The sequence below is a fragment of the Zalophus californianus genome, chromosome 7 (genome assembly GCF_009762305.2).
Source record: "Zalophus californianus isolate mZalCal1 chromosome 7, mZalCal1.pri.v2, whole genome shotgun sequence".
Classification (NCBI taxonomy): Eukaryota; Metazoa; Chordata; class Mammalia; order Carnivora; family Otariidae; genus Zalophus; species Zalophus californianus.
In genome coordinates, this window is record NC_045601.1 from 21,488,490 (window position 1) to 21,514,611 (window position 26,122).

The 26,122-nt window shown below is 37.8% G+C and overlaps 1 protein-coding gene across 12 annotated transcripts in view; it reads right to left on the bottom strand.

The window, feature by feature from the left end:
- UTRN (utrophin) overlaps positions 1 to 26,122 on the bottom strand; it is a 500,526-nt gene that overhangs the window by 258,851 nt on the left and 215,553 nt on the right. For all 12 annotated transcript variants that reach the window (XM_027601866.2, XM_027601862.2, XM_027601867.2 and 9 more), the window contains 6 exons: positions 18,747 to 18,897; positions 17,477 to 17,652; positions 13,516 to 13,651; positions 12,026 to 12,175; positions 8,856 to 8,931; positions 1,479 to 1,693 (listed from right to left, as the gene is read on the bottom strand). In XM_027601866.2, coding sequence (XP_027457667.2) covers positions 1,479 to 1,693; positions 8,856 to 8,931; positions 12,026 to 12,175; positions 13,516 to 13,651; positions 17,477 to 17,652; positions 18,747 to 18,897 — 904 coding nt within the window. The remainder of the gene's footprint in view (positions 1 to 1,478; positions 1,694 to 8,855; positions 8,932 to 12,025; positions 12,176 to 13,515; positions 13,652 to 17,476; positions 17,653 to 18,746; positions 18,898 to 26,122) is intronic.

Sequence of the window (26,122 nt, forward strand, 5' to 3'; positions counted from 1 at the left end):
ATCCACAGCCCATTTCTTCTATTCTTTATTTCCACTAATTGCAATAGCATCATGTTAGCTACTCAGAAAGGGCTCTTTTGCTTGCTTTAAGCATCTCTTGCCTCCAATTTATCCTAAGCACTAAAAAGCATCCCAGTCTTCTCATCAGTGCAGAGCATTGTTATCATCAGTCTGCAGCCATTAAAAAAGGAAAAGAAAAGGGGGAAAAGATGCTTGTCACCTGCTTACAGAGTAAAAGCCCAATGGGCCTATGCTTAAAACACGGTCAACGAGCTCCTTCCCAAAGTGAACTTGAACCTGTGTTTGCTATCTTACTTCCCACAACACTTCTTTATTGCATAAAATTGACCCAACATCCTTCACGCTCCCCTGCCCCATGTCTTTATTCACCCTGTTCCCTATATCAGGAATGTCATTTACTTCATCTCCAGAGGTCAAAATCCCACATAGTCTGCCTTCCACCACTGTGAACTAAGCTCCTTCCTCCCCCCTGGCTCCCTAACAGGTGGCTTGGACCTATCCCACGGCTTCTCTTAGATTCTGCCTTGCTGCAGCAACTTGTCTACCTATGTGCATTAGGTGCTTTGGCCTCACTGTGGGCATATTTGTAATCTGGGGATAAAACCAATACCACCTCAAAAGACTGTTAAAAAAGTGAATGAGATGATACATTTAAAATACTTAGAAAACTACCCAGCACACATTAAGCACCTAATAAAAGTTAGTAATAACTACTGTTATTATTTTATGGTGTATTCCCAATTTCTATCCCATCTGTTTTTTTCAGTATCCCTATGCAACACATAGCCTAGAACCTAGCACACAATGAATACTGAACATCTATATTAGATGGTACATGGGGACACCTGGGTGGCTCAGTGGGTTAAGTGTCTGCCTTTGGCTCGAGTCATGATCCCAGGATCCTGGGATCGAGTCTCGCATCGAGCTCCTTGCTCAGCGGGGAGCCTGCTTCTCCCTCTGCCTGCCGCTCCCCCTGCTTGTGCACTCTCTCTGACAAATAAATAAATAAAATCTTTTTAAAAAAATAGATGGTATATGTATAGTGACAAAATTCTCATCAGGAGATTCCCACTTCTAAAGCCAGCAATTAAATAAGCCTTGTTATGAAATAGTTGAAAAGGTGCTTCAGGAAAATATCTTACATCACAGGAGGCATTAAATCTCACACGAATTTACTTCTGTATTGATGTGCCTCACTTCGTGGGTATCAGATTTAGATTTTAAAATACACTGAGTCTCTAACTTCACATTGGTAAACCTCATCTCACTAACACTAGAAAGGCAAGACAAGCTTTACTCTTTGGAGCCAGCCAAACATAGCATGGAGGTTTGACAGATAAAGAGTTTTTTAAAGCTCATTCTCCCAGAGTTTAGGACAAACAAAGGAGATCCAAACAGATCTTGTCTGTTTCTGTGTTGTGGTATTTCCCTGACAAGGCTTTACATGATGTACTTACTTTCATTCGGGAAACTGTCTTATTGATCTCTTCTATATCCCCGACAGTGACAATGTTGGACTTCAACATCTGGTCGATCAGGACCAGCCAGTCAGCTAGCTCTGTGATCGTTTTATCCAGATCAGCAGGAACTGAAATTTCCGCAGTACGAGGAGACTGAGCAGGAATGTCTGACGCAGATGATACTAGCACCACCTTTTGGACACCAGGATGAGCTGAAATTTAAAACCGGCAAAGTATGAATACAGCATCTGATTCTGATGGTGGTGGCCTAGTGGTGATGTGTGTATGTGTGTGTATTTACATAAAATTTCATTTAAGTAAAAAAAAATTGTAGGAAGCTTTGATTTTTTTCATACTAAAATGACAATGGCATTTCCTGTTGTATCTGTATGTCTGTGGTAGTCATAAAGCCAATTAAATCGTCCCACAACATTCTGGGGCCACAAAAATTCAGGAGTCACTGACACTAAGAGAAAAGAAAATTAAAAAATGGGAGAAAATAAAAAATAAATCAACCATAGGAAAATTAGGACCACGATTTTATTTTGTCAAGATGTTTGCCTTAATTATAAAGTCAATTTAGTCTAATTTTCTATTCCTTTCCAATTATCTTGATAATACGAGTGTAAGTCATTCTTAATAAAATTGAAAGAGCCCCTTCCACTACCTCCATTTTGACCTCAAACTTTCTAACTGATTAAGTTCTTCTTTCAAGTGTATCTCTAAACTTACGCAAAAGACCCAGAGGGCAAAGCATCCCCTGATGGGAAGCTAAACTACCCCCTCAAGCAATAGGACTGCCCTGAATCAGCAAGTCCCTGCTTGCTTGACTCCAGGGAGATGTTTGACTTGACCTTCACTGCCCACCCGCAGGTACACACTGACCTTTGTCCCGCATTTTCCTTATATCAATCTGGAAGGATTTTTCAGCACTTTGGGGACAGTCTTTGAGACACTAGTCCTCTGTCTTCCTGATGTTGGTTTCACTGAAATAAATCCCTTTCTTCTTTCACCACCACTGGTTTCTCTGCCTTTGGATTTTGTCAGCAGCCAGTGGCCAAACTCAGCCTGTTTGGGACCCCGGGAGCCAGGGGTTCCTGCACCTCTGGGTCCCAGCTACAAAATCATTGTGAATACTTATGTTATAGTCTATGCATATATTCACTAACTTTCAGTTAACCCTTATCCTACAGCTGGACACTTAAATGGTTACTTCGAAAAGGAATGTGCAAGGATTATCTTCTTATGTAGCATATTTTGCAATTTTTTGATTACCACCTTAGTGTAAATTTCCCAAAGGAGAATTCCTGGATCAGAAAATGAAAAAGGTTAATGTAGCTAATACTTATTGACAAACTGTTTTCCTTAAAAGTTGGAAATCTGGACTTCCAACAGCAGGTATGGAACTGATGAACTTCCTACATCCACACCAACACTATTCTATTTCAGTGGATAAACACATCCTCACCACTGTCTTCATTTCTTGTTTTTTTTAATTGTCAATGAACACAAGTATTTTCTCTGTTTATTAACCAAATATGGTATAATTTATAACTGTGTTCTTTATCTGCTTCCTTATCAGTTGGGATGAACTCTTTTTACAAGACAGATGAACTTTTGCCATATTGTTGAAAACAATGTTTCTACTTTAGGATTTAATTTTTGTTTCTTTTTAATATATAGATGCTAACAAACCTGCGGTGATCAAACCCATTCATTTGTCTTGGGGGATTGTTTTCCTAGAAAGTTGGACTCTTGTCTTTTCCAAAGATTTGATAAATATCTTTTTCTATTTTTCGTTTGTCTGTCTTTGTCTTGCTTTGTTTTTAAGAAAGGGAGGTTGGCTTTTTTTTTCTTTAGGTTTGATATAAGAGAGAATTGAATTAATTATTAGATACATCTGGAATCCACTTTAGCATATGGTACATTAAAAAATTTTCTAAAAAATGTAGTCAACCTGTAAATTAAGCCCAATTCTAACAAAAATCCCAGCAATTCTGGGTGTAACTTGACAAAATCATATATTCAAAATATGACTTTCAAATCAATATAGAAAAGGACCACAAACAGTCAAAGCAGGTGGAGGGTTAAGCCCTACTTGATATTTAGTTGTATCACTTAGCTAATAATGAATGGTTAACTCAGTGTTTTATGGACCCAGACATTCAAAGAGACCACTGGAAGAGAAGAGCCATAGTGCATGGATGGCAGAGAAACCTGACCTTGGCAGACTGCATTAAAGATCAATGAGGAGGAATTTACTGGCCAATAAATGATACTGGTAAGAGTGGACACCCGTGGCTGGAGCAAGGAGAAGGGACAGAATTTGACCTCACATGTACCCTGGGAAAATTAATTATTGGTGGATTAAGGACCTGAATATGAAAACCAAAATTGTTAAACTGTTAGTTGAAAACATAAAAACAGAATCTTTATGACTTCAGAGTACTAAAAATGCCTAAAAACACACAAAAAGGGGAAGCTATTAATAGACCATTAATATTTAAGAATTCTGAAAACAGTACCATTAATCAAGATGTTAGAAGCCATGGACTGAGAGGTATTTGCAATGCACACTCTAAACAAGGAATCTGTAACCAAAATAATTTTTTAAACTCCAAAAATACTGACAGACAATCCACGAAAGAGGAAGCAAGCAAGAAAGAAACATGAGAAAAGGCTCAGTCACACAGGCGTCTGGGGAAAGCAAATTGAAATGAAATGCCTTATCTCTCTCTATAGGTCACAGGTACCCAGAAACCCTTCCAAGGGCTGTGGATGACCAAATTATGATTATCATAATAAGTGATTTGCCTTTTCACATTCATTCTTTCCCAAGTGTAGAGTGTTTTTTAATCTTTTTTTAATTTAAATCCAATTAATTAACATATAGTGTTTTATTAGTTTCAGAGGTAGAGTTTGGTGATTCATCAGTCTTATAGAATACCCAGTGCTCATTACATCACATGCCCACCTTAATGTCCATCTCCTGGTTACCCCTATCCCCTTCCCCCTTCCCCTCCGGCAACACTCAGTTTGTTTCCTGTGATTGAGTCTCTTATGGTTTGTCTTCCTGATTTCATCTTGTTTTATTTTTCCCTCCCTCCCCCTACAATCCTCTATTTTGTTTCTTAAATTCCACATATGAGTGAGATCATATGATAATTTTCTTTCTGATTGACTTATTTCTTTTTGTTAAAAAAGATTTTATTTATTTATTTGACAGAGAGAGAGAGCGAGAGCAGGAACCCAAGCAGGGGGAGTGGGAGAGGGAGAAGCAGGCTTCCCGCGGAGCAGGGAGCCCGATGCGGGGCTCGATCCCAGGACCCCGGGATCATGACCCAAGCCAAAGGCAGACACCTAACGACTGAGCCACCCAGGCACCCCATCCGATTGACTTATTTAGCTTAGTATAATACCCTCTAGTTCCATCCACATCATTGTAAATGGCAAGATTTCATTTTTTTTTTTGATGGCTGAGTAGTAGTATTCCACTGTATATATATATATATATATATACACCAAATCTTCTTTACCCATTCATCTATTGGTGGACATCTGGGCTCTTTCCATAGTTTGGCTCTTGTGGACATTGCTGCTATAAACACTGGGATGCAGGTGCCCCTCCGGATCACTATACTTGTATCTTTGGGGTAGATACCTAGTAATTCAATTGCTGGGTCATAGGGTGGCTCTATTTTCAAGTTTTTGAGGAACCCCCATACTGTTTTCCAGAGTGGCTGCACCAGCTTGTGTTCCCACCAACAGTGTAAGAGGGTTCCCCTTTCTCCGCATCCCCACCAACATCTGTCGTTTAATTTTAGCCATTCTGACTAGTGTGAGGTGGTATCTCATTGTGGTTTTGAGTGGTTTTTTTACTCAAGGCTATAATGGCATGTGATATAGTAACAGACCAAAATGCAGAAGTGGATATGAGAATCCAGGTGTCTTCTAATTTGCCAGAAACTAAAAGATTTTCAGAAATGTAAAGCAATGCCACTTTTCTAATTTAATTTGTTTTTGTCTTAGAAAAACTAGTTTCTAACTATATTTATAAAAATATATTATTTTTATTAACATATAATAAATGGATTCGTTATTGCTACTTTAAACAAATTAATAAATAATTCTTCAAATTTCTGTTTTATTTTTTGATTAGGTAAATATTTATAAACATAACTCACACAGTGAAAGCTCTTTGAGGGTCCGCAATAATTTTTTAAGTGTAAAGGGTCCTGAGAACACAAAGTTGAAGCGCTGATAACACGATGAACAATGAGAACCCTCACACGGCTGGTGGAAGGGTGAACTGCAACAGGCTGTCTAGACAGGATCTAGTCAAGTAGAAGTTCTCCATATTCTCTGACCCAGCAATTCTACCACTATATACCCTAGAGAATACCTCACATACCACTCTGCCCCATCTTCACTGTCACTTTATAGTTTCAAAACACTCAAAACAACCTCAATATTCATTCATTGTTTCAAACCATCAAATACCTAGTAGGGGCGTACCGTGTGCACGGCACTGTTCTAGATGCTGCAGGATGGGAGTGGGCATGACAAAGAGCCTGCCATCACGGAGCCTGCATTCCGGTGGGGTAGGTGGACAGAGGATATGAGGTAAAACCAATATAAGAAGATGAAGAGAGACAGGATGTATTGGAGATATGGTGGGCAGGGTCAGGAAAGGCCTAGCTGAGGTGACATTTGAGGAGAGAACTGAATGAAGGGAGTGTGTAAAACATGCAGATACCTGAAAAAAAGACATCTGAAGAAGAAAGAAAGAAGAAACAGCAAGCACAGAGGCCATAAATGGAAACATTCTCAGCATGTTAGAAATAGCAAGTAGACCAGTGTGTCTGAAGCAGAATAAACAAAGGGAAACATGGTAAGAAATGAGATTAGAGGGATGGACAGCAGGCAGATCATACAGAGTCTTCTGGACCACAGTAAGACTTCAGCACTCAGTATGGATGATGAAAGAGAACACAAGATTGTGGTGAGCCAGGAGGGACACAATAAAACGTATGTTTATAAAGCGTGACTTAGCTGCTACCAGAATAGATTATGGAAGAGTGGAAAGGCGAGAACAGAATCAGGACAGTGAGAATACAGGAGACTATTCCAGTAACACAGATGAAAGATGAGGGCGTTCAAGACCATGGAAGTAGCTGGGATGAGACACAGGACTGACAACTTGCCGACGGATTAGATGTGAAATCCGGAGAAGAGTCAAGGTGACTTCAAGTGTACTGGCCTAAGAACTGGCTGAACCCTCTAAAATTAAAAAGTGGCTAAAGCCATGGGACTGGTGAGCACATTAGAAGAGACAGTCCTGAGGACTGCGGTGGATCTGTGTGGTGGAGCACGACACACCAGTGAAAATGCACAGACCAGAGCTGCCGGCATCAAAATGTATGCTAGTGAGAAGGATCCAGTAGAGAGGAGAGAGAGAGGAAGTAAAAAGCCAAGAGAAGATGTGAGCCAAAGTCCAAGTGGAGGAGATGATCTTGGAAAGAAAGAGAGATAAATCTTCCATGGGATAGGAAGGAAGTATGCACAGTGTGTGAGGACAGATGTAGTAGGTAAACCTACTTATAGGGATTCTCTAATGGGAAAAAGAAGACCTTGTTGGACAAAAGGTACTTTGTCTTTTAAAAATGAGAAGAGGTCATTAGTTGAGAGATGGGTAGCAAGGGGCACTCAGAGAAAAGTACAGTAGGATTGCCTCTCAGTGCTGAGCACGCATTTGAGGAGGGTCAGCAAGAAGCTGACCTGGATAAACCTCAAAAACAATATGCCAAGTGAAAGAAACACTGTTCGAGAAATACCCAAAATAGGTGACCCATGGAGACAGAGCACAGACCGGTGGTCGGCACAGCGTGGGGATAGAGCGGAATGGAGAGACACTGCTGAATGAGTAAGAGGTTTTACTTTGGAGTGATGGAAATTCTGTGGACCTCGACAGAGGTGGTAATTGCACAATAAAGCGAATGTACTAAATGCCACTGGACTGTTCACTTTAAAATGGTTATTTTTTTTAATATATAAAAAAGAAGAAATTGAATTAGAACACTGTGTAGGAGGAGAGGGACACACTGAAATAAGTTTTAGGTCTCATACCTGTCCCAGGGACGAGTATTTTACTAAGAATGAACTACCCACCCACTGAAGGCGTAGTGTCGCTATACTTCTAAATGTGTATTAAAATGTTCTCTGTTCCTTTGTCATAATGATGCTTCAAAAGGTAAGATAACCTATTGCTCTTTCATAAAATGTATCAAGTCTGTTCCCTGTAGGTATAGAGTTGAGCTTGTGTTTGCAAAGCCGCAGTACACAAATGTGAATTCAAGTGTTTTGAATATAATCAACAGACCTATCGGGCCCCAGGTATTTGGGGGGCAAGGTACGGGGAAATATAAGTAAGACAAATTACAAACTTGGCTCTCACCAAGCTTGCAATCTCAGAAAAGTTTTTAAAAAACCCTGTCACTCATCACTTTTTCATAATCCTCAGAAGAAACAGGAGGCAGGGGAGGGACAAGGAAAAGGGGGAGGGGGAGGGAGGGGGAGGGAAGGATGACCGGTGGAGGGGAAGGAGAGGCAGAAGGAAGGGGGGGAATCAGCAGCAGCCCCAGAGCTGGCACAGGGGAAGTGGAAAGTTAGGGTTCATCACACTTGGGGGTTTGCCTGGTGACTCAACAGAGGGGGAGCAGGGCAAGGGGGTTTCCAGAGCCTGCAAGGCAGTGATGAGCAGTGACCACAGTGGCTACTGGGCAGTAGCCTGCCCTCTACTCCAGACAAGGAGAGAAGGAAATGAAAGAGTGAGAAAATGCTTCTTTCTTCAAATCTTAGTGATCAGCATTTGTCGGTAAAGACCTTCCCTGGGGTGGAGAATTCTAAATCCCCACCTCTCACCTGGTTCCCAGGATATCCACCCAAACTTTTTGTTTTCAGTCATGATCAGTGTCTAATTAACACAACTCCAGAACACGTTAACATAGCAGGTTACAGCTGATGTCCTGAAAAACTGCATGTCCCCAGAAGACTATCCCTCCATTCACCCACCTTGCGTTCCCCTTGCCTTCAGGGGCCTCCGCGGAGGAGGCCCAGATCCCACTCTAGGCCCAGGAAAGGTGAGAAGTCTTAACTACCAAAGAAGGAATGCTTTGCACACACTAGGCAGTGAAATACGTTTTGTGTTAAAAAAAAAAAAAAAAAAAAAAAACATTCTTTTCAAAATATTGAAAAGTAGAATAATAAATCACAATTGCATTGTTTTTAAATAAGCTTTTCTGACGTTATACTTATCATCATAAAATTTTGTTCTGCTTATAAACATTTTTTGTGAAGAAGTAAACTGTATCTTACCAGCAATTCTTGTCTGAGACACAGAACAAGGTTCCTGGATGCGTTCCTTCAATGTGCTAGGCACTTCTCTGCATATCTACAGCATCAGGCCAAACAAAGAGAAGAATACTATATAAATAAAGACGATTATATTTTTGAAAGAGGAAGTGTTATTCTAAGTGATAGTTCTGCTGCTTTTCTTCCCCCTCAACGCCTGAGCTTCTGTCTCCACCTTCATATCCACTGCAGTCTTCCCAGAGCCCCCCCTCCACTGACACTATGGTGAAGAGTGCAGCCAGTCCTTAGCTGTCCTAGCCCCTTTGAAACACTGAATGCTGTCCCTCCCTCTCCCCGGGACACTGTGAATATTCTGCAATCCTGACTTAATGCCTCCCTCTCTGGTTGATCTTCTAAGCATCCTTCACCAGCTCATTCTCCTCTGCCAATCCATCAAATACTGACATCCTACACGGGAGGTTTTTTTTGGTCTTCTTACCCTTGGCCCTGGCTTCTCTCCCTGGGTCCTCATTCCTAATGGTTTCATTTATCATATGGAGCCTTAAGAGGCTGAAGACTCCAAAAAATATATCTTTAGTCCAGCTCATTCTGTCAACTGGATATTCAGACATGTCCAAATCTGAATTCATCATCTGTTTCCCTGACACTCCCTTCACAAGGTTGTCTAATGACTCTCATTGATCTTCTCAGATCAGTTTTCCTGTCCTGGATAGTAGCCTTTGCTCAGAGGAGTTCCTTGATATCTTGACGTCCTAAGGCTCTCCATCTTTAGGATCGCTCCATCCATCTCTACTGTGCAGCTATAGTGATCTTTCAAAATGTAACTTTCTTCTGCTTAAAACCCATCAGTAGCTGCCCGCTACTCTCAAGGTGGTGAACTGTTCTCAAGATGGAGCTCAAATTACTTATGATGCATGGGGAGGCCGCTAGGATCTGGTCTCTGCAAGCATCTCTCGTCCTTCCACTTCACATTGAGCTATTTCCAGAACCCAAATGCACCGTGCTCATTCTCTGTCTCCTCTAGACCCTTTCACTTGTTGCTGCTTCTCCCTGCAATGCCCTTTCCCCCATTCTTCATCTGATCCATACTTATTCATTCTTTATAAATTCACATGGATACGATGTCCTCCACAAAATCTTCCATGATTACCTCCCAAAGCCAGGTAAGTGCTCTACCTTTGTGTCCCTGTGGATACCTCTACCTTACAATTGCTTGGTTACTTGTCTCGCCCACAATAAACTCTTTGGGTTAGAAGCAGTGTCATACTCTTTGCTGGATTCTTAGTTCTCAAAATGAAAGCAAGAGTCCAGTCCAAAACTACTGATGAATAAATGCATGCATGAATGAAATACCCCAGGTTAGTATTTCCCAAAGTGCATTTATCAAAATTCTCTGCACAATAAGCACTGTTTGATATTGGACACTTATAATTCACCTAGGTGGAGTTAAATCTACATGAAATGCTATGATAAAGGAAGTCTCGGCTTTGTCTAACACAGCGCTCCCAAATTAACCAGGGTGCCCTACTCTACACAATGTCTACTGACATCCTTTGGGTTAAGAAAAGATGTGTGGTCTGATTGGATATACACAAACTGAGTCTGGCACGTCTGACACAGGGCCAACATGTCCAGACCAGGAGTGTAAGGGAGAGAGAAGAGAAGATGAAGTTGGGGAGAAAACAGGAAGCCAGAACATCAGGGGCCTAGTAAGTCACATTAAGGAATTCAGCCTTTCCTCCGAGTGAGATGGAAAACCATTAGCGGGCTTTGCTCAGAGGAGTTACTTGATCTGAATTATGTTTTAACAAATACTTTGGCTGCTTTCACAAAGGGCAAAGGAGGAAGCAGGGACATCAGTGAGGAGGCCATGGCAGAAATCAAGACAACAGATGATGATGGCTTAAAAACAAGTTAGCGGCAATGGGGTTCATGAAAAGCAGTCAAACCTGGGAAATTCTACAAACCTAAAAACAAGCTGAAAAAAATGTACAGAGAATACCCAATGTGCCACCCAACATCGACAATTGTTAGAATTTTGCTATATTCACTTTATCATGTATCTAACCATCTAGCCATCCATCAAACCATCCATCAAACAGATGTATTTTGAAGGAGAAGCTGGTGATGACTCCAAGCTTTGGAGTTTTTTTAAATTGAGATATAATTCACCTAAGATTGACTCCAAAGGTTCTGACCGAACAATAATGACCAATTACCAGCAACTGAGGTGGGAGAAGTACAGTGAAGCACAGGGAGGAAGTGGAGACCAGGAGCTCGATTTTGTATGTTTGGGACACCTATTACATAGCCAAGTGGACATGCTGAACAGGCCATTGTACAGGTAAGTCTAGAGTATGGAGAGAGGTCAAGGCCTGAGATATACATGTGTGAGTCATCAGTAACAGTGACTCATCAAGGCAGTAATTCTCAGTTAGAGAGTCTAGATCAATAAAGCATCTGCCTCATTAGATATAGGACGATGGCTATCATTTCAAGGGGATCAAGAAGGGAAAAAATGACTGATAAGGGATCTATCCAGGGACAGAGACATATACATTGTCTCAGACAGACCTCACATTCTGATATGGTATGTTCCAGGGCAAAAGAAATAGAAATCTGTGATTTTATCTGCTTTTAATTGTTTTAACTGCAAAAAAAAAAAAAAAAGTAATGACACGAGGGAAAGGACCTCATCTTAGTCATATTTGTAGCATATGCTATTACATTCCACCTGGAACGTAGTAAACATATGAAGAAATGAATAAATCATTAAAAATAAATAAAAATAAATGAATAAAATTATTAAAATAAACCTACATATGTGAGAAGTCACGTGCAACATCAGAGCATTATTTTAGTGCTCTTAATTTACAATTTTATGATTTTATATGGTATTGTATTGGCCAATTCTAATATATATTCATTATTTAATGTAGCATATAACATATAGATCCCCAGACAAAATATCCCATGTAAAATAAAAAGTATTCTGAGGATATAGGTTTCTGTCCATGACAGATGAAAAAAAAAATAATTACAAACATTAGTAAGCATTAATAAAATGTGCCCAAATTTGGGTATACTTGAAAACAAAAGTTATACGATCTCACTCCTTTGACAACAAAATCAATAACCATGAGAAAGTCATCACAGTAATTAATAATGCACACCTTATTCCATGTCGAATTTACAGTTCTTAAGCTTTCTGAAATTTTTTCTCTTTCATGTAAACTCAGACTTTTATCTGAAAGCATTTCCAATTCATTTCTATTCAACCATTTGAGTTTTTCAGCTTGTACGTCCATCTCCTGGGTTAAGTCCTAAAAGAGTCAGAATAGAGTTGCAGTTAGAAAGTTGTCATACTGGGAAAAGTTCAAGAACTGTATCAGAAATCTTTCTGGGAAATATTCTTATGAATGTGGACTTCTAATATTTTTAACTTTTCTTGGAAAATAAACATATAAGAAGCCTGAACTTATGTTAACAAACTGTAACTGATATGGGAATGAACACACACTTGCCGTGCATATTTGTTTGAACTTGTGCTCCGGTCCCTCCCCTGACCCCCATCTCTTAACACGGTCATATTATATCATATTTACATTGATACTTAAACATATTGTTCTTAGATAATGAAAATAATGTCTATTCTAATCAAAGGCAAAAGAAAGAAACAACAGGAACACGTTAGGCGTCCATCTCTACCTCATCTCTACCTACCTATCCTAATGTACCATCCCACTCTTTGTGAGTGCCCCCAAATTGTTTACAAAATGGGATGTTCCAAGAAAACTACTGAAATTTTTAGACAAAACAGGAAGAAGTTTGTTAAGTATTTGTCACCTTTGAAAAGAAAACTTAGTAATTGTTTGCCACATTTTTTTTCATCATTATTAAACATTTCTTTCCCAAAATGCCTTAATCGTACTCTTTAAAATCTTTTATCAAATTAGCGGGTATCCTTTTAGGCATACTTTGATGCATGCACATGTGTGTATCGACACTCACACACAATTCCTTTTTTTTAGTAAAAATATGAGTACATTAATCTTATTGTTCTGCAACAAGTGTTTTAATTCTTGATACAAAAATATAAAATTTATAGATATAAAAAATGTATGGATATTTGGATATATTTACATATACTCATCGTTATGTATTTTTACATATTGTATACATATACAACTATAGACAATTCTTGTTGGTTGTGGATCAACAAAGGAAATTTGATTAGTAAAAGCATGATGCTAAGCCTGAAGTAAGCTGAGGTGAGTGACTCTCAAGTCAGAGTTTTCTTGTAAAACTCAATTTTATACCTAGTAATCAGTAATTATCTTCTAAATCTAAAAGCAAAGAACTATATGTCACAGTACTACTATATTCTAAAATGATGAAGTCTGTTTAAAATAGCCTAAAAATCTTCGGTCTAATACTTGAGACCACATGATTTACCACTTTTCTATGAGTGAAACCTTACCTCTGCAAGAACAAAATTATAGCTGCTCTTAAAAAAAACTTCCTCTTGAAAGTTCACCACATTTACCACAGGGTATAAAGTTTCTTCCCCTTTTCTTCTTCAGTCATGCAATATCTTATTTTTAGTGTAAATGTTCATGCACCAAAAAGCATTGGCAAATACAGAGACAAATAAACCACTTACTGTTAATTCTTGCAGGTTTTCTTCCAGCTCAGTGGTTGATCTCTTTTGCAAAGCATTCTCGGCCTTTGTTAACCAACAGATGATGTCATCTAGTCTTTTCCTATATTCCATCACCTGCTTACTTTCTCCTTTAAGCCTAAAAGAATATATTATTGAAAAACATTTACAGAAATTATCCAATTAGGCAGAACATTACATATTTGCTTTGGATATCCCGACTACATACACCATACACCACACAAACAAAAATTCCTAATAACTTTAATATCTATTTTTAAATGAGTGTTAATACTAATGTATACATTCTGCAATACCAAAGATTTTTTGATAATATGAGAATAAAAATTCTACCTTCATTAAATTCAAAAATATTGAAACTATATATATCTTCTCTCATCAAGAAAAATTCTGCAGAAATTTAATACAACAGATTTTTTTAAAGCTAGACACCATGGTACAACATAATGGAAGTTAAAAAAAGAAAGAAAAATGTCTTTGCCTCAAAAAATAAGGAAAAACACGTAATTCTCTTTGAGTAGTGGATGGCGATAAAAAGTCATCATTATATGACATATTATTCACATTAGGTAGCAACTATTACTCTACTTTATTCATAGGAAAGAAAGAGTAAGAACAAGGCAAGACACTGAGAATGGAAAATTTTTACAAGTATTAGGAAACACTAAGAAAAAAATGAAAATTTGGTTAGCTCGTTAAAATAAGTATTGTATTTGAATATAGCACCAAGTTATAAAAAGAGATCTAGAAAAAAACAAAAGTTTTAAAGGATATAAGGAAACAAATAGTCATATGAATATAAAAAAGGAACTGCCTTAATTAGATCTTTTAAATGTTGTAAGAATAACATTCATAAGTATATAAACCATCTGTCAGAAGATGAGAATATGACTAGAACTCATGGTGAATAAGATTATGTATTTTTCAGAGAGGGTTTGAGAGCTATTTACAGTGTGGTGGTGGTATCATTATTTTTATAGTTGTGGTTATTAGCTGCTAGCTTAAAAATTGAATGCAATTTTTTAATGAATTGCATTGTGTCATCCTGAATAAAAATTTACATTTTTTATGGCTATGACTTTTTAATCACAAAAAACCTAACATATGATACAATATATAACTATAATCCAATGCTAAAGAAGTATTTGTGTATTTAACACAGTAATACTTGAAGGAGAGTATTTTGATGTTAAAAATGAATGAAAATCACTACAAAATCACAAGTTTACATTTTTAAGTATCCATCAGAAGAGAACACTGCTTCAAGATTAAACTCAATCAATCAAGCAATGGTACTAATTGTTAAAGATTGACAATACTAAGACAGGTAATTTACCCTCTATGTCAAAGATTCATTAACTTAGGTAACAACTTTGTAAGCACCCAAATACTATTAGAAAACTTGTATTTAAAAAAGAGTTGGAATTTATATTTCCAATGTTGCATAATCATGACTAACAATATTTTGAAAATATATCTATGAAAGAAACTAACATCAAAGTAATTTTAAGAGACATATTTGAGTCACACAAAGTTTTCATCCTCAAACTAGCTAAATATAATCCACATTTTAAATGTTATCACTAAGAGTAAAAACAAGTTATAAATTTATGTTCAAACAGGAGATAACAATTGCTCATTAAGGAATAACGGCATAAGTTGATGAACTGTGCAAATATTTAACTACAGGCACTCAATATAAAAACAAATTAAACTGTGTGCTATATTCCTCAACGACTCTGATTAAGAGTACACATACAAGCTCTTAAAATTGCAAGGTGGCCCCAATTTAAGATAAGTTACAACCTGAAATGAAGTTAAACATAAATTTATGAAAATAAATATTGCTTTAGTTAAAATATAAGATGTTGAAGAAGAGATTCACTATTCTTATCTCATCCCCAAGATGAGTAAAATATGTATTAGCTTCACCTTATTAGTTCCGGGAGCAATAACAACCACATTCCACAGAGATCCATTTGAAAATCTTCAGGAGAATTTCTGCTATTATTGCTAATACCATGCCAGCAGGCACATCGTTTTCCTTAAGAAGACCTGAGAGTTAGATGATTTCCAAGCTATAAAGGCTCTCCATGCAAACTCATTAGCATGGCACATAAAACGCTACGGGACCTCGGCTTCCAATCGCACCCCTGGTCCCCTGAACCCTCCTTGCCATGTAACTTTGCAGATCTCTCACCTGGCCATGCTACTTCATGCCTCCCACATTTGCCTGTTCTACTCTTTTCCCTAGAAGGCCCTCCCTAGGATGAACTTATGGGAAATTGTTACAAGCGCTTCAAAACTCAGCTTCAGGATCCCTCCCCTGGGATGCCTAAATTCCATCCCATCATCCCTGCCTTTGTGATGACACTGTATCTTCCTAATGATGTGCCCTTTAATCACACAGTATCCTTCGTCCCTTTAAACATTTTCTTCACCTTAGTCTCTGAGTTCCTAAGTCATATTTACACCCCCAAGGCTAAACACAAAACTCAATAAATATTGATCAAATCAATCAATCATTGGCAAAATTCAGCAATAGCATGCTTAGAGAAAAAGTTTTAGTTTAGCTTGCTATTGGAAGAACTAGATATTTTGAGTGTTTACTATGAACAGTCGGGGAGTCTCCTTTTTACCAACATTGTCTCATTTAATCCTCATAACACCTCTGAGAGGATATCACAGTTCTTATTCACAGAGGAGGAAACTTGGCCGGAGAGCTCTGTGGTCTTGCCGAATTTGTTCAAGCACAGTGTTTGAGAGCCTAAGTTCGTGCCGTCACTAACTTTCTGTGAGACTTGGACAAGCTACTTAAACTCTGCCCTCTGAGCCTGTTTCAAAAGCTGTACAATGGGTCTAAGCCCTCCTAGAGCAGTTGAGAGGATAAAATGAAACAATGTGTGCCAGGCGCCAAACACGGTCTCTAGTCACAGGCAATCTCTCAACCCAAATGTACAAACCATTATTTGCCTCTTAGAAAAACACACAAAACAACAGATGATGTGATTTTTATAAAAAGCCACCATAGGCCAAATATTCATAGTTCCATATTTTGTTATATTTTACATTGTAAAACTGGACTTGATAAAATATTAATTTGGTCTTTATAACAAAACAATAGCTTATCACTATATCAATCTAGCATCTACAGAGTTAAAATTAGCAGGAAAAAAAATGGGAGACTTTTCAACCCAAACTACCATTAACCTAAAAAGAAGATTGTTAATGAAGTAAAATGTGTTATGCAAAGTAGAAATCAACCATCAAATCTTGACTGTCTCAAAAATAACTTCAAATAATTTTAAGGTAATATATAAAATAATTTGTAATGCTGAGTATTATATTCACTGGTAATCAAACACTTTTGCAACCAGAAGACACCTAATAAAATCTGGGCATTTTAACAGAACCTGACATAAAAAAAAGCAAACAATAATTCATTGTATTTATTATATTACATAGATGAGGAATTGTATTATTTACAAAGCACTGGCATATATGGATGTAACACACCCTTTGACATTAAGAACAACCAAGTAAGAGGGATTTCAGAGGAAGACTCCAAGACCCAGTCAGGAAATGAGTGAGTGAGAATTCTGACCCTGAGCACAGATCTTCAGACTGCAAGTCCAGACTGTTCCCCACCTACTTCAAGTTCCTGCCACACAGTCACTATATCATAATAAAATGTCAGAAATGAGAGGAATAAAGATATCTTTCACATTGTAGGACATGTGAGTAGAAAAGTGAGACTTTACAGATAGCCTAAAAATACAGTAAGAGACAACGTTCTAAAAATATAGAACATCACAGTGGAGGTCTTAAATGTCAGTACAACCCCTATCAGACAATCGAAGATTTTTGAACTCATCTAATTGCATCTTAAAAGGCTCTGCCAAAATCTCTTTACCCTGTGCCCTCGTTATCACAGCTAAATCACCTTGGCCGCCGGTCCTTCACTTCTGCAAAGATTGCACTCCAGCGCTGGTTTAAATCTGCCAGCTTGTCTTTCAAGAAGCTTCCATCCATGGGGGAGAGTTTCTGTACAATCCCATCCCCGGTTCTGTTTAGGGCTGCAAAACTGGGCTGGTGGCTGCTGATGCCCTCTTCAAGTTCCTGTAACAGAGTACATCTCAAAATGAACTCCATTACTAAACTAAACTATGCAACGGATCCACAAAGGTACTATGGTGGCAGTTTAAGTGTTAGAGAAACACAGTCCTGGAAGAACATTTTATGTTCATGAAAAAGACATTTTAAACACTTTACCTACATCTCAATGAACACACTAACTGAAATCTATTTTGAAATCTAACCCATTCAGATGAATGCCATCAGGCAAAATATGCCGGAAGAGAACAGCCTAATAACATAAATAACAGCTCTTTATGCTGAAGCCTAAGCATCGATTATGTTTGAGTAGATTGTTTCTCTTCTTCCAAACATGTGCTTGAAAGCATTTCTTTAAAAACATATATATGTACAGACCACCCACATACCCCTATGTCCCACCATATGTAAGTAAACCTGTGTGTAATTTATTGAGACACTGCTTCGTGAGTCTGTACATTTTTAAGCAACAAACTAAAAAGGGATATTTTAAAGTCAAATTTAAGCACTTACCTATAACTCTAAAAATAAAATTCATGAAAATTAACATGTTCATGAAAAAATATAAGCATTTTCTAACTCCTCATCAGCTTTCTACATAAAGTATATTTTAAAGATTTAATAAAAATATTTTTAATAATGGTAAATTGAAATTTTGCTTGCTTTTTGACCATTATTTTTAATGACCCAATATCAACAGAACTGATTTAGCTATTGTGTTGTATTTCCCCAAGACTATATTAGACTCACATGAGCAGTGGCCCTGACACAGCTCAAGAATAATTTACTTATATGAGAATTATCAATTATACAAAGAAAAATAAGACACCTAGTGTTTAAGTACAGAAAACAGGTGAGGTATACAAATATCTTTCTGTCCTTGATAAAGTCTAAGTCCTGGTTTAAAAATGTAAATACCAGTGTTTCTTAAACTTCTGAACTTGGAAAGTAGAAGTGGAACAAAAATTACAGGTTATCCATGTACTCCTGAAAAGTTAACATATTTAGCCCTTACTTTCAAAATCAGTCTTCAATGCCACATACTAAAGAAGTATGCCACCCTTTGAGCGGCACCCTATCCTCTAACAGAAAGCACTTACCTGCTGGTGCATCCCAGCTTTCTCCAAGTCCAGGCCACCATCAGGAGCCAAGGTTTCAGCCAGTAACTCTTCAGCCTCTGTTATCCACTGTGTGAGGTCATTAAGGTCACAATGGAACTGTCTCCATTCTTCCATAGCCCTATCAAAATGACTAGAGGACAAGAAACAAAATAGGTTTCCAAAATACCCAGGACCGTCTAGAAGCAATTTTTCTAAAAAGCAAATTCAAATCTCATTTAAACTGAAAGCCCCGAAACAAGTGAATTCACAGCTCACTGCTCTGTAAGACCAGTTTTCATAGATTACAGTTCATGATTCCTCTTAAAGAAACAGGCATCATACCAAGAGCAATCCTGCCCCTCTCTATCTTAACATGCGTGCACACATACACAAACACACTAGGCAGCTTTTTACCTGAAAAGACAGCCTGCTCCAGCTTGGAAAATCAAGATTGGTTAGCCGCAGCCACGTTAACCTACCCAACTTTAAACACTTAACATGGTAACTAAGTAAAATATGATTAATTACCCTATTTTCTTAGGGCGGGGGAAGAAAGGGTGTTTTACTTCCAGAACACTTCATTCCCAGCTAGAACAAAACCCAAAGGCCAAAATACTTCAAAATTTCCTTGCACTCCATTATCTCTGTGTTATGGACTGCATTGTGTCCCCCAAAATTCATATGTTGAAGCCCTAGTCCCCCAACATGACAATAACATTCTACTGGGCATGACAAAAGTAAGAGCACTTCAAACAAAATACTAAGAGAAGATACAGAGGCAATCTTCATTACCTTTCATGAAACTATGCAATAACTAAATAAGAAACATAAATTCTAACTCTTCAGGTGTTGCAATAGAAAATGTCGCTAAAAAGGCTGCCTAAAAGATCTGAAGACCTCGAGAATACGAACATTACATTTAGTAAAGATTAGTATCATTGTAACAGAACATAAATTTCAAATAAATCTAAGCAGCATAGCTATGGATTAAATAGGAAAGAGTAAAAAAGGGGGCGGGGGAGATGCATGTTCAGGTAGGACTCACAAAGCCATCACTTCCTCTCTAACCCTGCTAGCTCATATGGGAGGCAGCACAGTATGGCGAAGGGCTGTGGACTTCCAGAGAATCAGACTCAAAGTCCCAGCCTACTATAAACATATGAGTTTGCTATCTCTAATATTTCAACTGGCCTTGCCATCTTCTGCACAAACTCATCTCACTATCCAAGTACCTGTCTCTGGCAATGGTACCACCACCTACCTAGGTCCTCAAGCCAAAGACTTGGGGCTCAGTTTTTACTCTTCCCTCTTCCCTACTCCAACATCCCATGAATCACCACATTTTATTGACTCAACTATTTAATTCTCAAATTTTCCCTTAGTCTCCACTTCCACAGCCACTATCCTAGTCAAGTTATGGTTATGCGACCAGCATAGATGGGTCGTCCTTGCTCTTAGTCTTGTCCTCTACCAATGTGTTCTACAATCAGCAAACTGTCATTCCTTTGTTAAAATCCTGTAAAGTCTCCCTAAATTTATGCATGGATTTTTCTGATAAATACTGTGACTATATTTCCTCTTCCTTATGATTTTCTTAATAACATTTTCTTTTCTCTAGCTTATTTTACTGTATGAATACAGTATATCATACATATAACATACAAAATATGTGTTAATAAGCTATGTTATCAGTTAGGCTCTAGTCAGCAGTAAACGTTAGTAGTTAAGTTTTTGGGGAGCCAAAAGTTATACACAAATTTTCAACTACATTGTGGAGGAGACGTCAGTGCTCCTATCCCCATGTTGTTCAAGGTACTTGAACAACTTGAAGTCAACAGTACTTAACTTGATACACAAGGTCCTTCTGATATAGTCCCTTCAGATCTTTCTGGTTTCATCTCTCTGCTATGAGTTCTAACTCTGCTGGACTATTTCTATTTCCTCAACTGCCCTGCACTCTCTCTCTCTTATCTATGACTTTATGCAATGTTGTATTCCCTCTATTCCTTCACCTGGGTAACCTCCAAGAAGACTTCCCAAATCCTTCAAGGTGTCTAGCATGGTCTCCTGTATTGTCCCCAACAGAGCACTATGCACTCTGTAATAAGTCCCCGTCTATACTTTTCTACTATATACATTTGGACCCTGAGACAGAGACTATATCTACTTAGTACACCTGTCTTATAATCCTTTATAACTACTTACACGTAGTTGCATGTGCCTTGAATTAGTCAGCACTCAATAAATATTGGTCAAACAAATGGTGCATGGACAGATGGATAGACAAGTATACAGAGATAGGTGGATGGGTAAAGTCTTAAAACTGAATTTTGGAAACTTTTTAAATAATAGAAAAAGAATGATGAAATTAAGAAGGAAAACTATTCCTTGTAGTAGATGGAATTCTAAATAAGAATCAGAAACTGGGAAGGTAAAGAAAACAAAGAAAATTTTAATCAAGATTGTGTGAAATGAATGAAATAAAGTTTTTTTTGAGCGATAGGTACAAAGTATAAGAAATAAGGCCATCTGGAGAACACTGTTAAAAAGCTTCCAAGTTCAGGATGAGAGGTCTGAACTTTGTCCGCATAGCAGTAAAGCCACCAATAGAAATACAGACGATGAATACCTGAAAAGGCATTCTTAGAAGAAAAGATACATAAGGATCCAAGGATCCAAGATGAGAAGGAAGAAATAACTGGCTCAAAGAAAGGGAAGAAATTCATCCAGGAAAAGAGGGCTCCATTATTTATCTAAGATGGTTGTAAAATTACTTATTTGAAAAAATATGAAAACTAACACCATGCACCAGTGTAAAGTAGGCATAAGGGAGTTCTCAAAGAAAGCTTATCTGTTATATTTTCATGGTATTTATCTTACTTGTACTATAGGCCAACAAAGTTTGAAAAGTTTTTTTCCCCCATAGATTAGTTTTACCTCTTTTTTTGTTTGTTTCAAGTTTTTATTTAAATTACAATTAGTCATCATATAGTGTAATAAGTCATTAAGAGAAAGACAAATACTATATAATTTCACTTATATGTGGAATTTGAGAAACAAAAGAGATGAACATAGGGGAAAGGAAAAAAAAAAAGAGAGGCAAACCATAAAATAGACTTGTAACTATAGAGAACAGAGGGTTGCTGGAAGGGAGGTGTGGGGACAGTCTAAATGGGTGATGGGCATTAAGGAGGACACTTGGTGTGATGAGCACTGGATGTTGTATGTAAGTGAAGAATCACTAAATTCTACTCCTGAAAAAGTTTGAAAAGTTTTATACGCCAATTGGCACAGGGACCTGGTATAGACAAATGGACTTGGTGTTCACCCTCATGTGATTATAACTGATAACTGAAACCATGAAAGTGCAGGACATTTGCCACTACCTTGATGTTTTATGAAAAAAGAGAATACAAAAAAGTTCTCACTTACTACTTGTGAAAGGTGGAAAAACATGGATGGAGAAAAAATAAGGGTTTAGGATAGGTTACCAAAGTTGGGAGAGAAAAACAAAAATTAAGAGTAAGAACATAATGCATCCATGTGCTGGGATAAAATAAAAGAGACAACGTTCTAGCAAATGTAATCAAGTTAACAAAGGAAACAAAATAATGAAAGTTATGACAGATGAGACTTTTCTAAAATAAGAAAATATAGTTAAATATAGTTGGTGCTTAAATTTCTGAAAATTCCCATGTTACCTTTTTAGGAGATAACATTTTTATTATCAAGAAAATGGCAGAACTCTGCCATCAGCATGACTAATCAACAACGTTCTTGAAGTTCTACCACATTAGCCAAATGAATATATACAAATAGGAAGATTTTTAAAAAGAAGAAAAAGTTATCATTATACACAATTGATGTGTTGATATACTACAAAGGTCAAAAAAAACCAATTCTATACCACACACACACATCACACAGAGTGCAGAAGAAAGCTGCCACACACCAACTCTACAGTAACAAACAAGAAAAGCACAAAACTAACAGAGGGGCAGGGATCTGCAGAAAATTCCCCCAGGGACAAAAGTGCTGGCAGATGCCATTTTTTTGGTCCTTGTCCAGCACAGACAGCCAGATGCTTCTGGGAGCCAATTCTGAAACTCTCCATCTATCTACCTTGCTAGCACCACATGCCCCATCCTGGCATTCCCCTGCAGACCCTCCCCACCCAACCAACTCGCCTGGGCAGGCATCCCTCCAAAGTGACTCCTGACCTGGGGAGTAGAGGAGACAACCCCACATATCAAAGTGCCCACACTTCCTGCAGCTGGGCCTCTCAGCTGGCTGTGCAGAGAGCAAGCCCTGCCCTTCCCTGTACCTGCAGCTGTTGCAGCAGCTAACTGTAGACAGCCAAACTAAGTGCTGGCCCCATCCAACAACAAGCCCAAGGTGGCTGCAGCCAGATCTTTCAACAGCCAGGGGAGCAAACCCTGCCCAGTGTGCCCACAGCAGGCAAAGCAGGTCACTGTAGCCAGCTGAGCGAAGGGCCAGCCTGACCCACCAGCATGCATAGTAATCATGGCTCAGCCACAACAGGAGGGCACATGCAGTAGTGTAGGACTGCATTACAGGACATCACATATCCACTACTTTTGAGACCAAGAAATATAACTGACCTACCTAACACACAGAACCAAACACAGAGAGTCAGACAAAATAAGGAAACAGGAATATGTCCCATATGAAAGAACAAGACAAAAATCGTAGGTGGGGGAAAAAAGCTAAACAAAACTGAGATAAGCAATAGACCTGATAAAGAGAGCAAATGGTCATAAATATATTCACCAAACTTGAGAGGAGAATATTTGAAATCAGTAAGAACTTCAATAAAGAGACAGAAAATATAAAAAATAACCAGTCAGAGTTAATGAATACAATAACTGAAATGAAAAATATACTGGAAGGAATCAACAAATTAGAGGATGCAGAAGAATGGATCAGCAATCTGGAACCCAGGACAATGGAAAGCAACCAAACTGAACAGCAAAAAGAAAACAATAATAAAAATGAGAATAGATTAGGAGGACTCTAAAACATCATCAAGTGTAATAACATTCACATTATAGGGATCCCAAAAAGAGAAGATAAAGAGGAGGCAGAAAATTATTTGAAGAAATAATAGCTGAAAACATCCCGAATATTGGGAAGGAAACAGACATCCAGGTCCAGGAAGCACAAAGAATACCACACAAGATGAACCCACGGAAGTCCACACCACAACACACCATAATTAAAATGGGAAAAACTAAAGATAAAGGGGGAATCTTAAAAGCAACAGGAAAAAACAAACTGTTACATAAAAGGGAAATCCCACAAGGATATCAGCTGATTTTTAGACAGAAACTCTGCAAATGAGAAGAGAGTGGCATGATATATTCTAAGTGCTGAAAGGAAGAAACCTACAATTAATACTCTACCTGGCAAGGTCATTCAGAGTTGAAGGAGAGACAGAGTTTCCCAGATAAACAAAAGTTAAAGGAGTTCATCACCATTCTTCAAGTGGAAAGAAAAGACCACAACTAGAAAACTAAGAAAATAATGAAAAAAAAAATTTTTTCCCCTGGTAAAAGCAAATATATAATCAAGACTTAAATGTGAGACCTGAAACCTTAAAACTACCCAAAAGTAACATAGGCAGTAATCTCTCGGACAAAGGCAATAAGTATCTACAAATATTCATATTTATGAATATGTCTCCTCAGGCAAGGCAAAAAAAAAAAACCTAAAATAGACAACTGGAACCACACCAAAATAAAAAGCTTTTGCACAGTGAAGAAAACGATCAGCTAAACAAAAAAGCAAACTACTGAATGGGAGAAAATATCTGCAAATGATTTATCCAATAAGGGGTTGTTCCCCAAAATATATAAAGAACTTAGACAACACAATCCAAAACAACAAATAATCCCATTAAAATGAAGAGGACCTGAATAGACATTCTTGCAAAGAAGACATCCAGATGGCCAACAGACACATGAAAAGTTGTTCAACATCACTAATCATCAGGGAAACGCAAATCAAAACCACATGAAATATCATCTCATACCAGTCAGAATGCCTAGTATCAAAAAGACAAGAAATAAGCATTGGAAAGAATGTGGAGAGAAGTGAACCCTCATGCATTGTTGGTGGGTATGTAAATTGGGCAGTTACTATGGAAAACAGTATGGAGGTTCCACAAAATTTAAAGACAGAAATACTATATGATCCAGAAATACTACTGGATATTTACCCAAATGAAAAGAAAACACTAATTTAAAAAGATATATGTACCCCTATGTTTTGTTGCAGCACGATTTATAATAGCCAAGATATGGAAACAACCTATATGACCATCAATAAATAAATAAAGAAGATGTAGTATATATACACAATAGAGTATTAGCCACAAAAAAGAATGAGATCTTGCCATTTGCAACAACATAGATGCACCTAGAGGGTATTACGTTAAGTGAAATAAGTCAGGCAGATAAAAGACAAACACTATTATGATTTCACTTATATGTGGAATCTAAAAAACAACACAGGGGAGCCTGGGTGGCTCAGTCGGTTAGGCATCTGCCCTTGGCTCAGGTCATGATCCCAAGGTCCTGGGATCCAGTTCCGTGTTGGGCTCCCTGCTCAGCTGGGAAGTCCGCTTCTTCCTCTCCCTCTGCCCCTCCCCCTGCTCATACTCTCTCTCTCGCTCAACTCTCTCAAATAAATAAAATCGTTTAAAAAAATTATGTTTTAACAAATTAGTCATCATCTAATAATCAAGTCTAACTAGGCATAACTATGCATAAAGACGTATGTAAAAAATATTCTCTAAATGTAAAGAGATGATTTTAAAAATCCATACAAAGGAATACACCCAAAGGCCACTAAAAGTGATCTGTTCGAGGACTGTATACTCACTTGAAATGTCAGCTAAAACAAAGATAAAGAACATGATGCTTAGTTTTTGTGTGTATGTCCATTAATGTTTCCAGTACATTTTTCTGGTAACTTTCCTCTTACACAGTACTTTATATTGGGCTATTTCACACCTTACTTGCCTTTCTACCACATACACAGCTACTGGCAAAAATCTTAGCAGTTTTTATTTCTACTTATTAATATGTCTGGTCAAAATTGAGAAAGAAGAAGGCTCAAAAACATTAAACAGAAAATTATAAAAAATAGCTGGGGGGGGGTTATACATGGATTCAAATTATCTACAGCTATCCCTGTTCCTCACTTGAGGATATTATGTTGCAAAAGATCATCTATATGTGATGCAATTCCTCTTTCTTGAAGGAACCACACTCATCACAATTTATTAAACAAGGCCTAGAACAAGGACGTGAAATTTATTCTCATTAATCTTAGTGTACGTATGACCTTTGTTG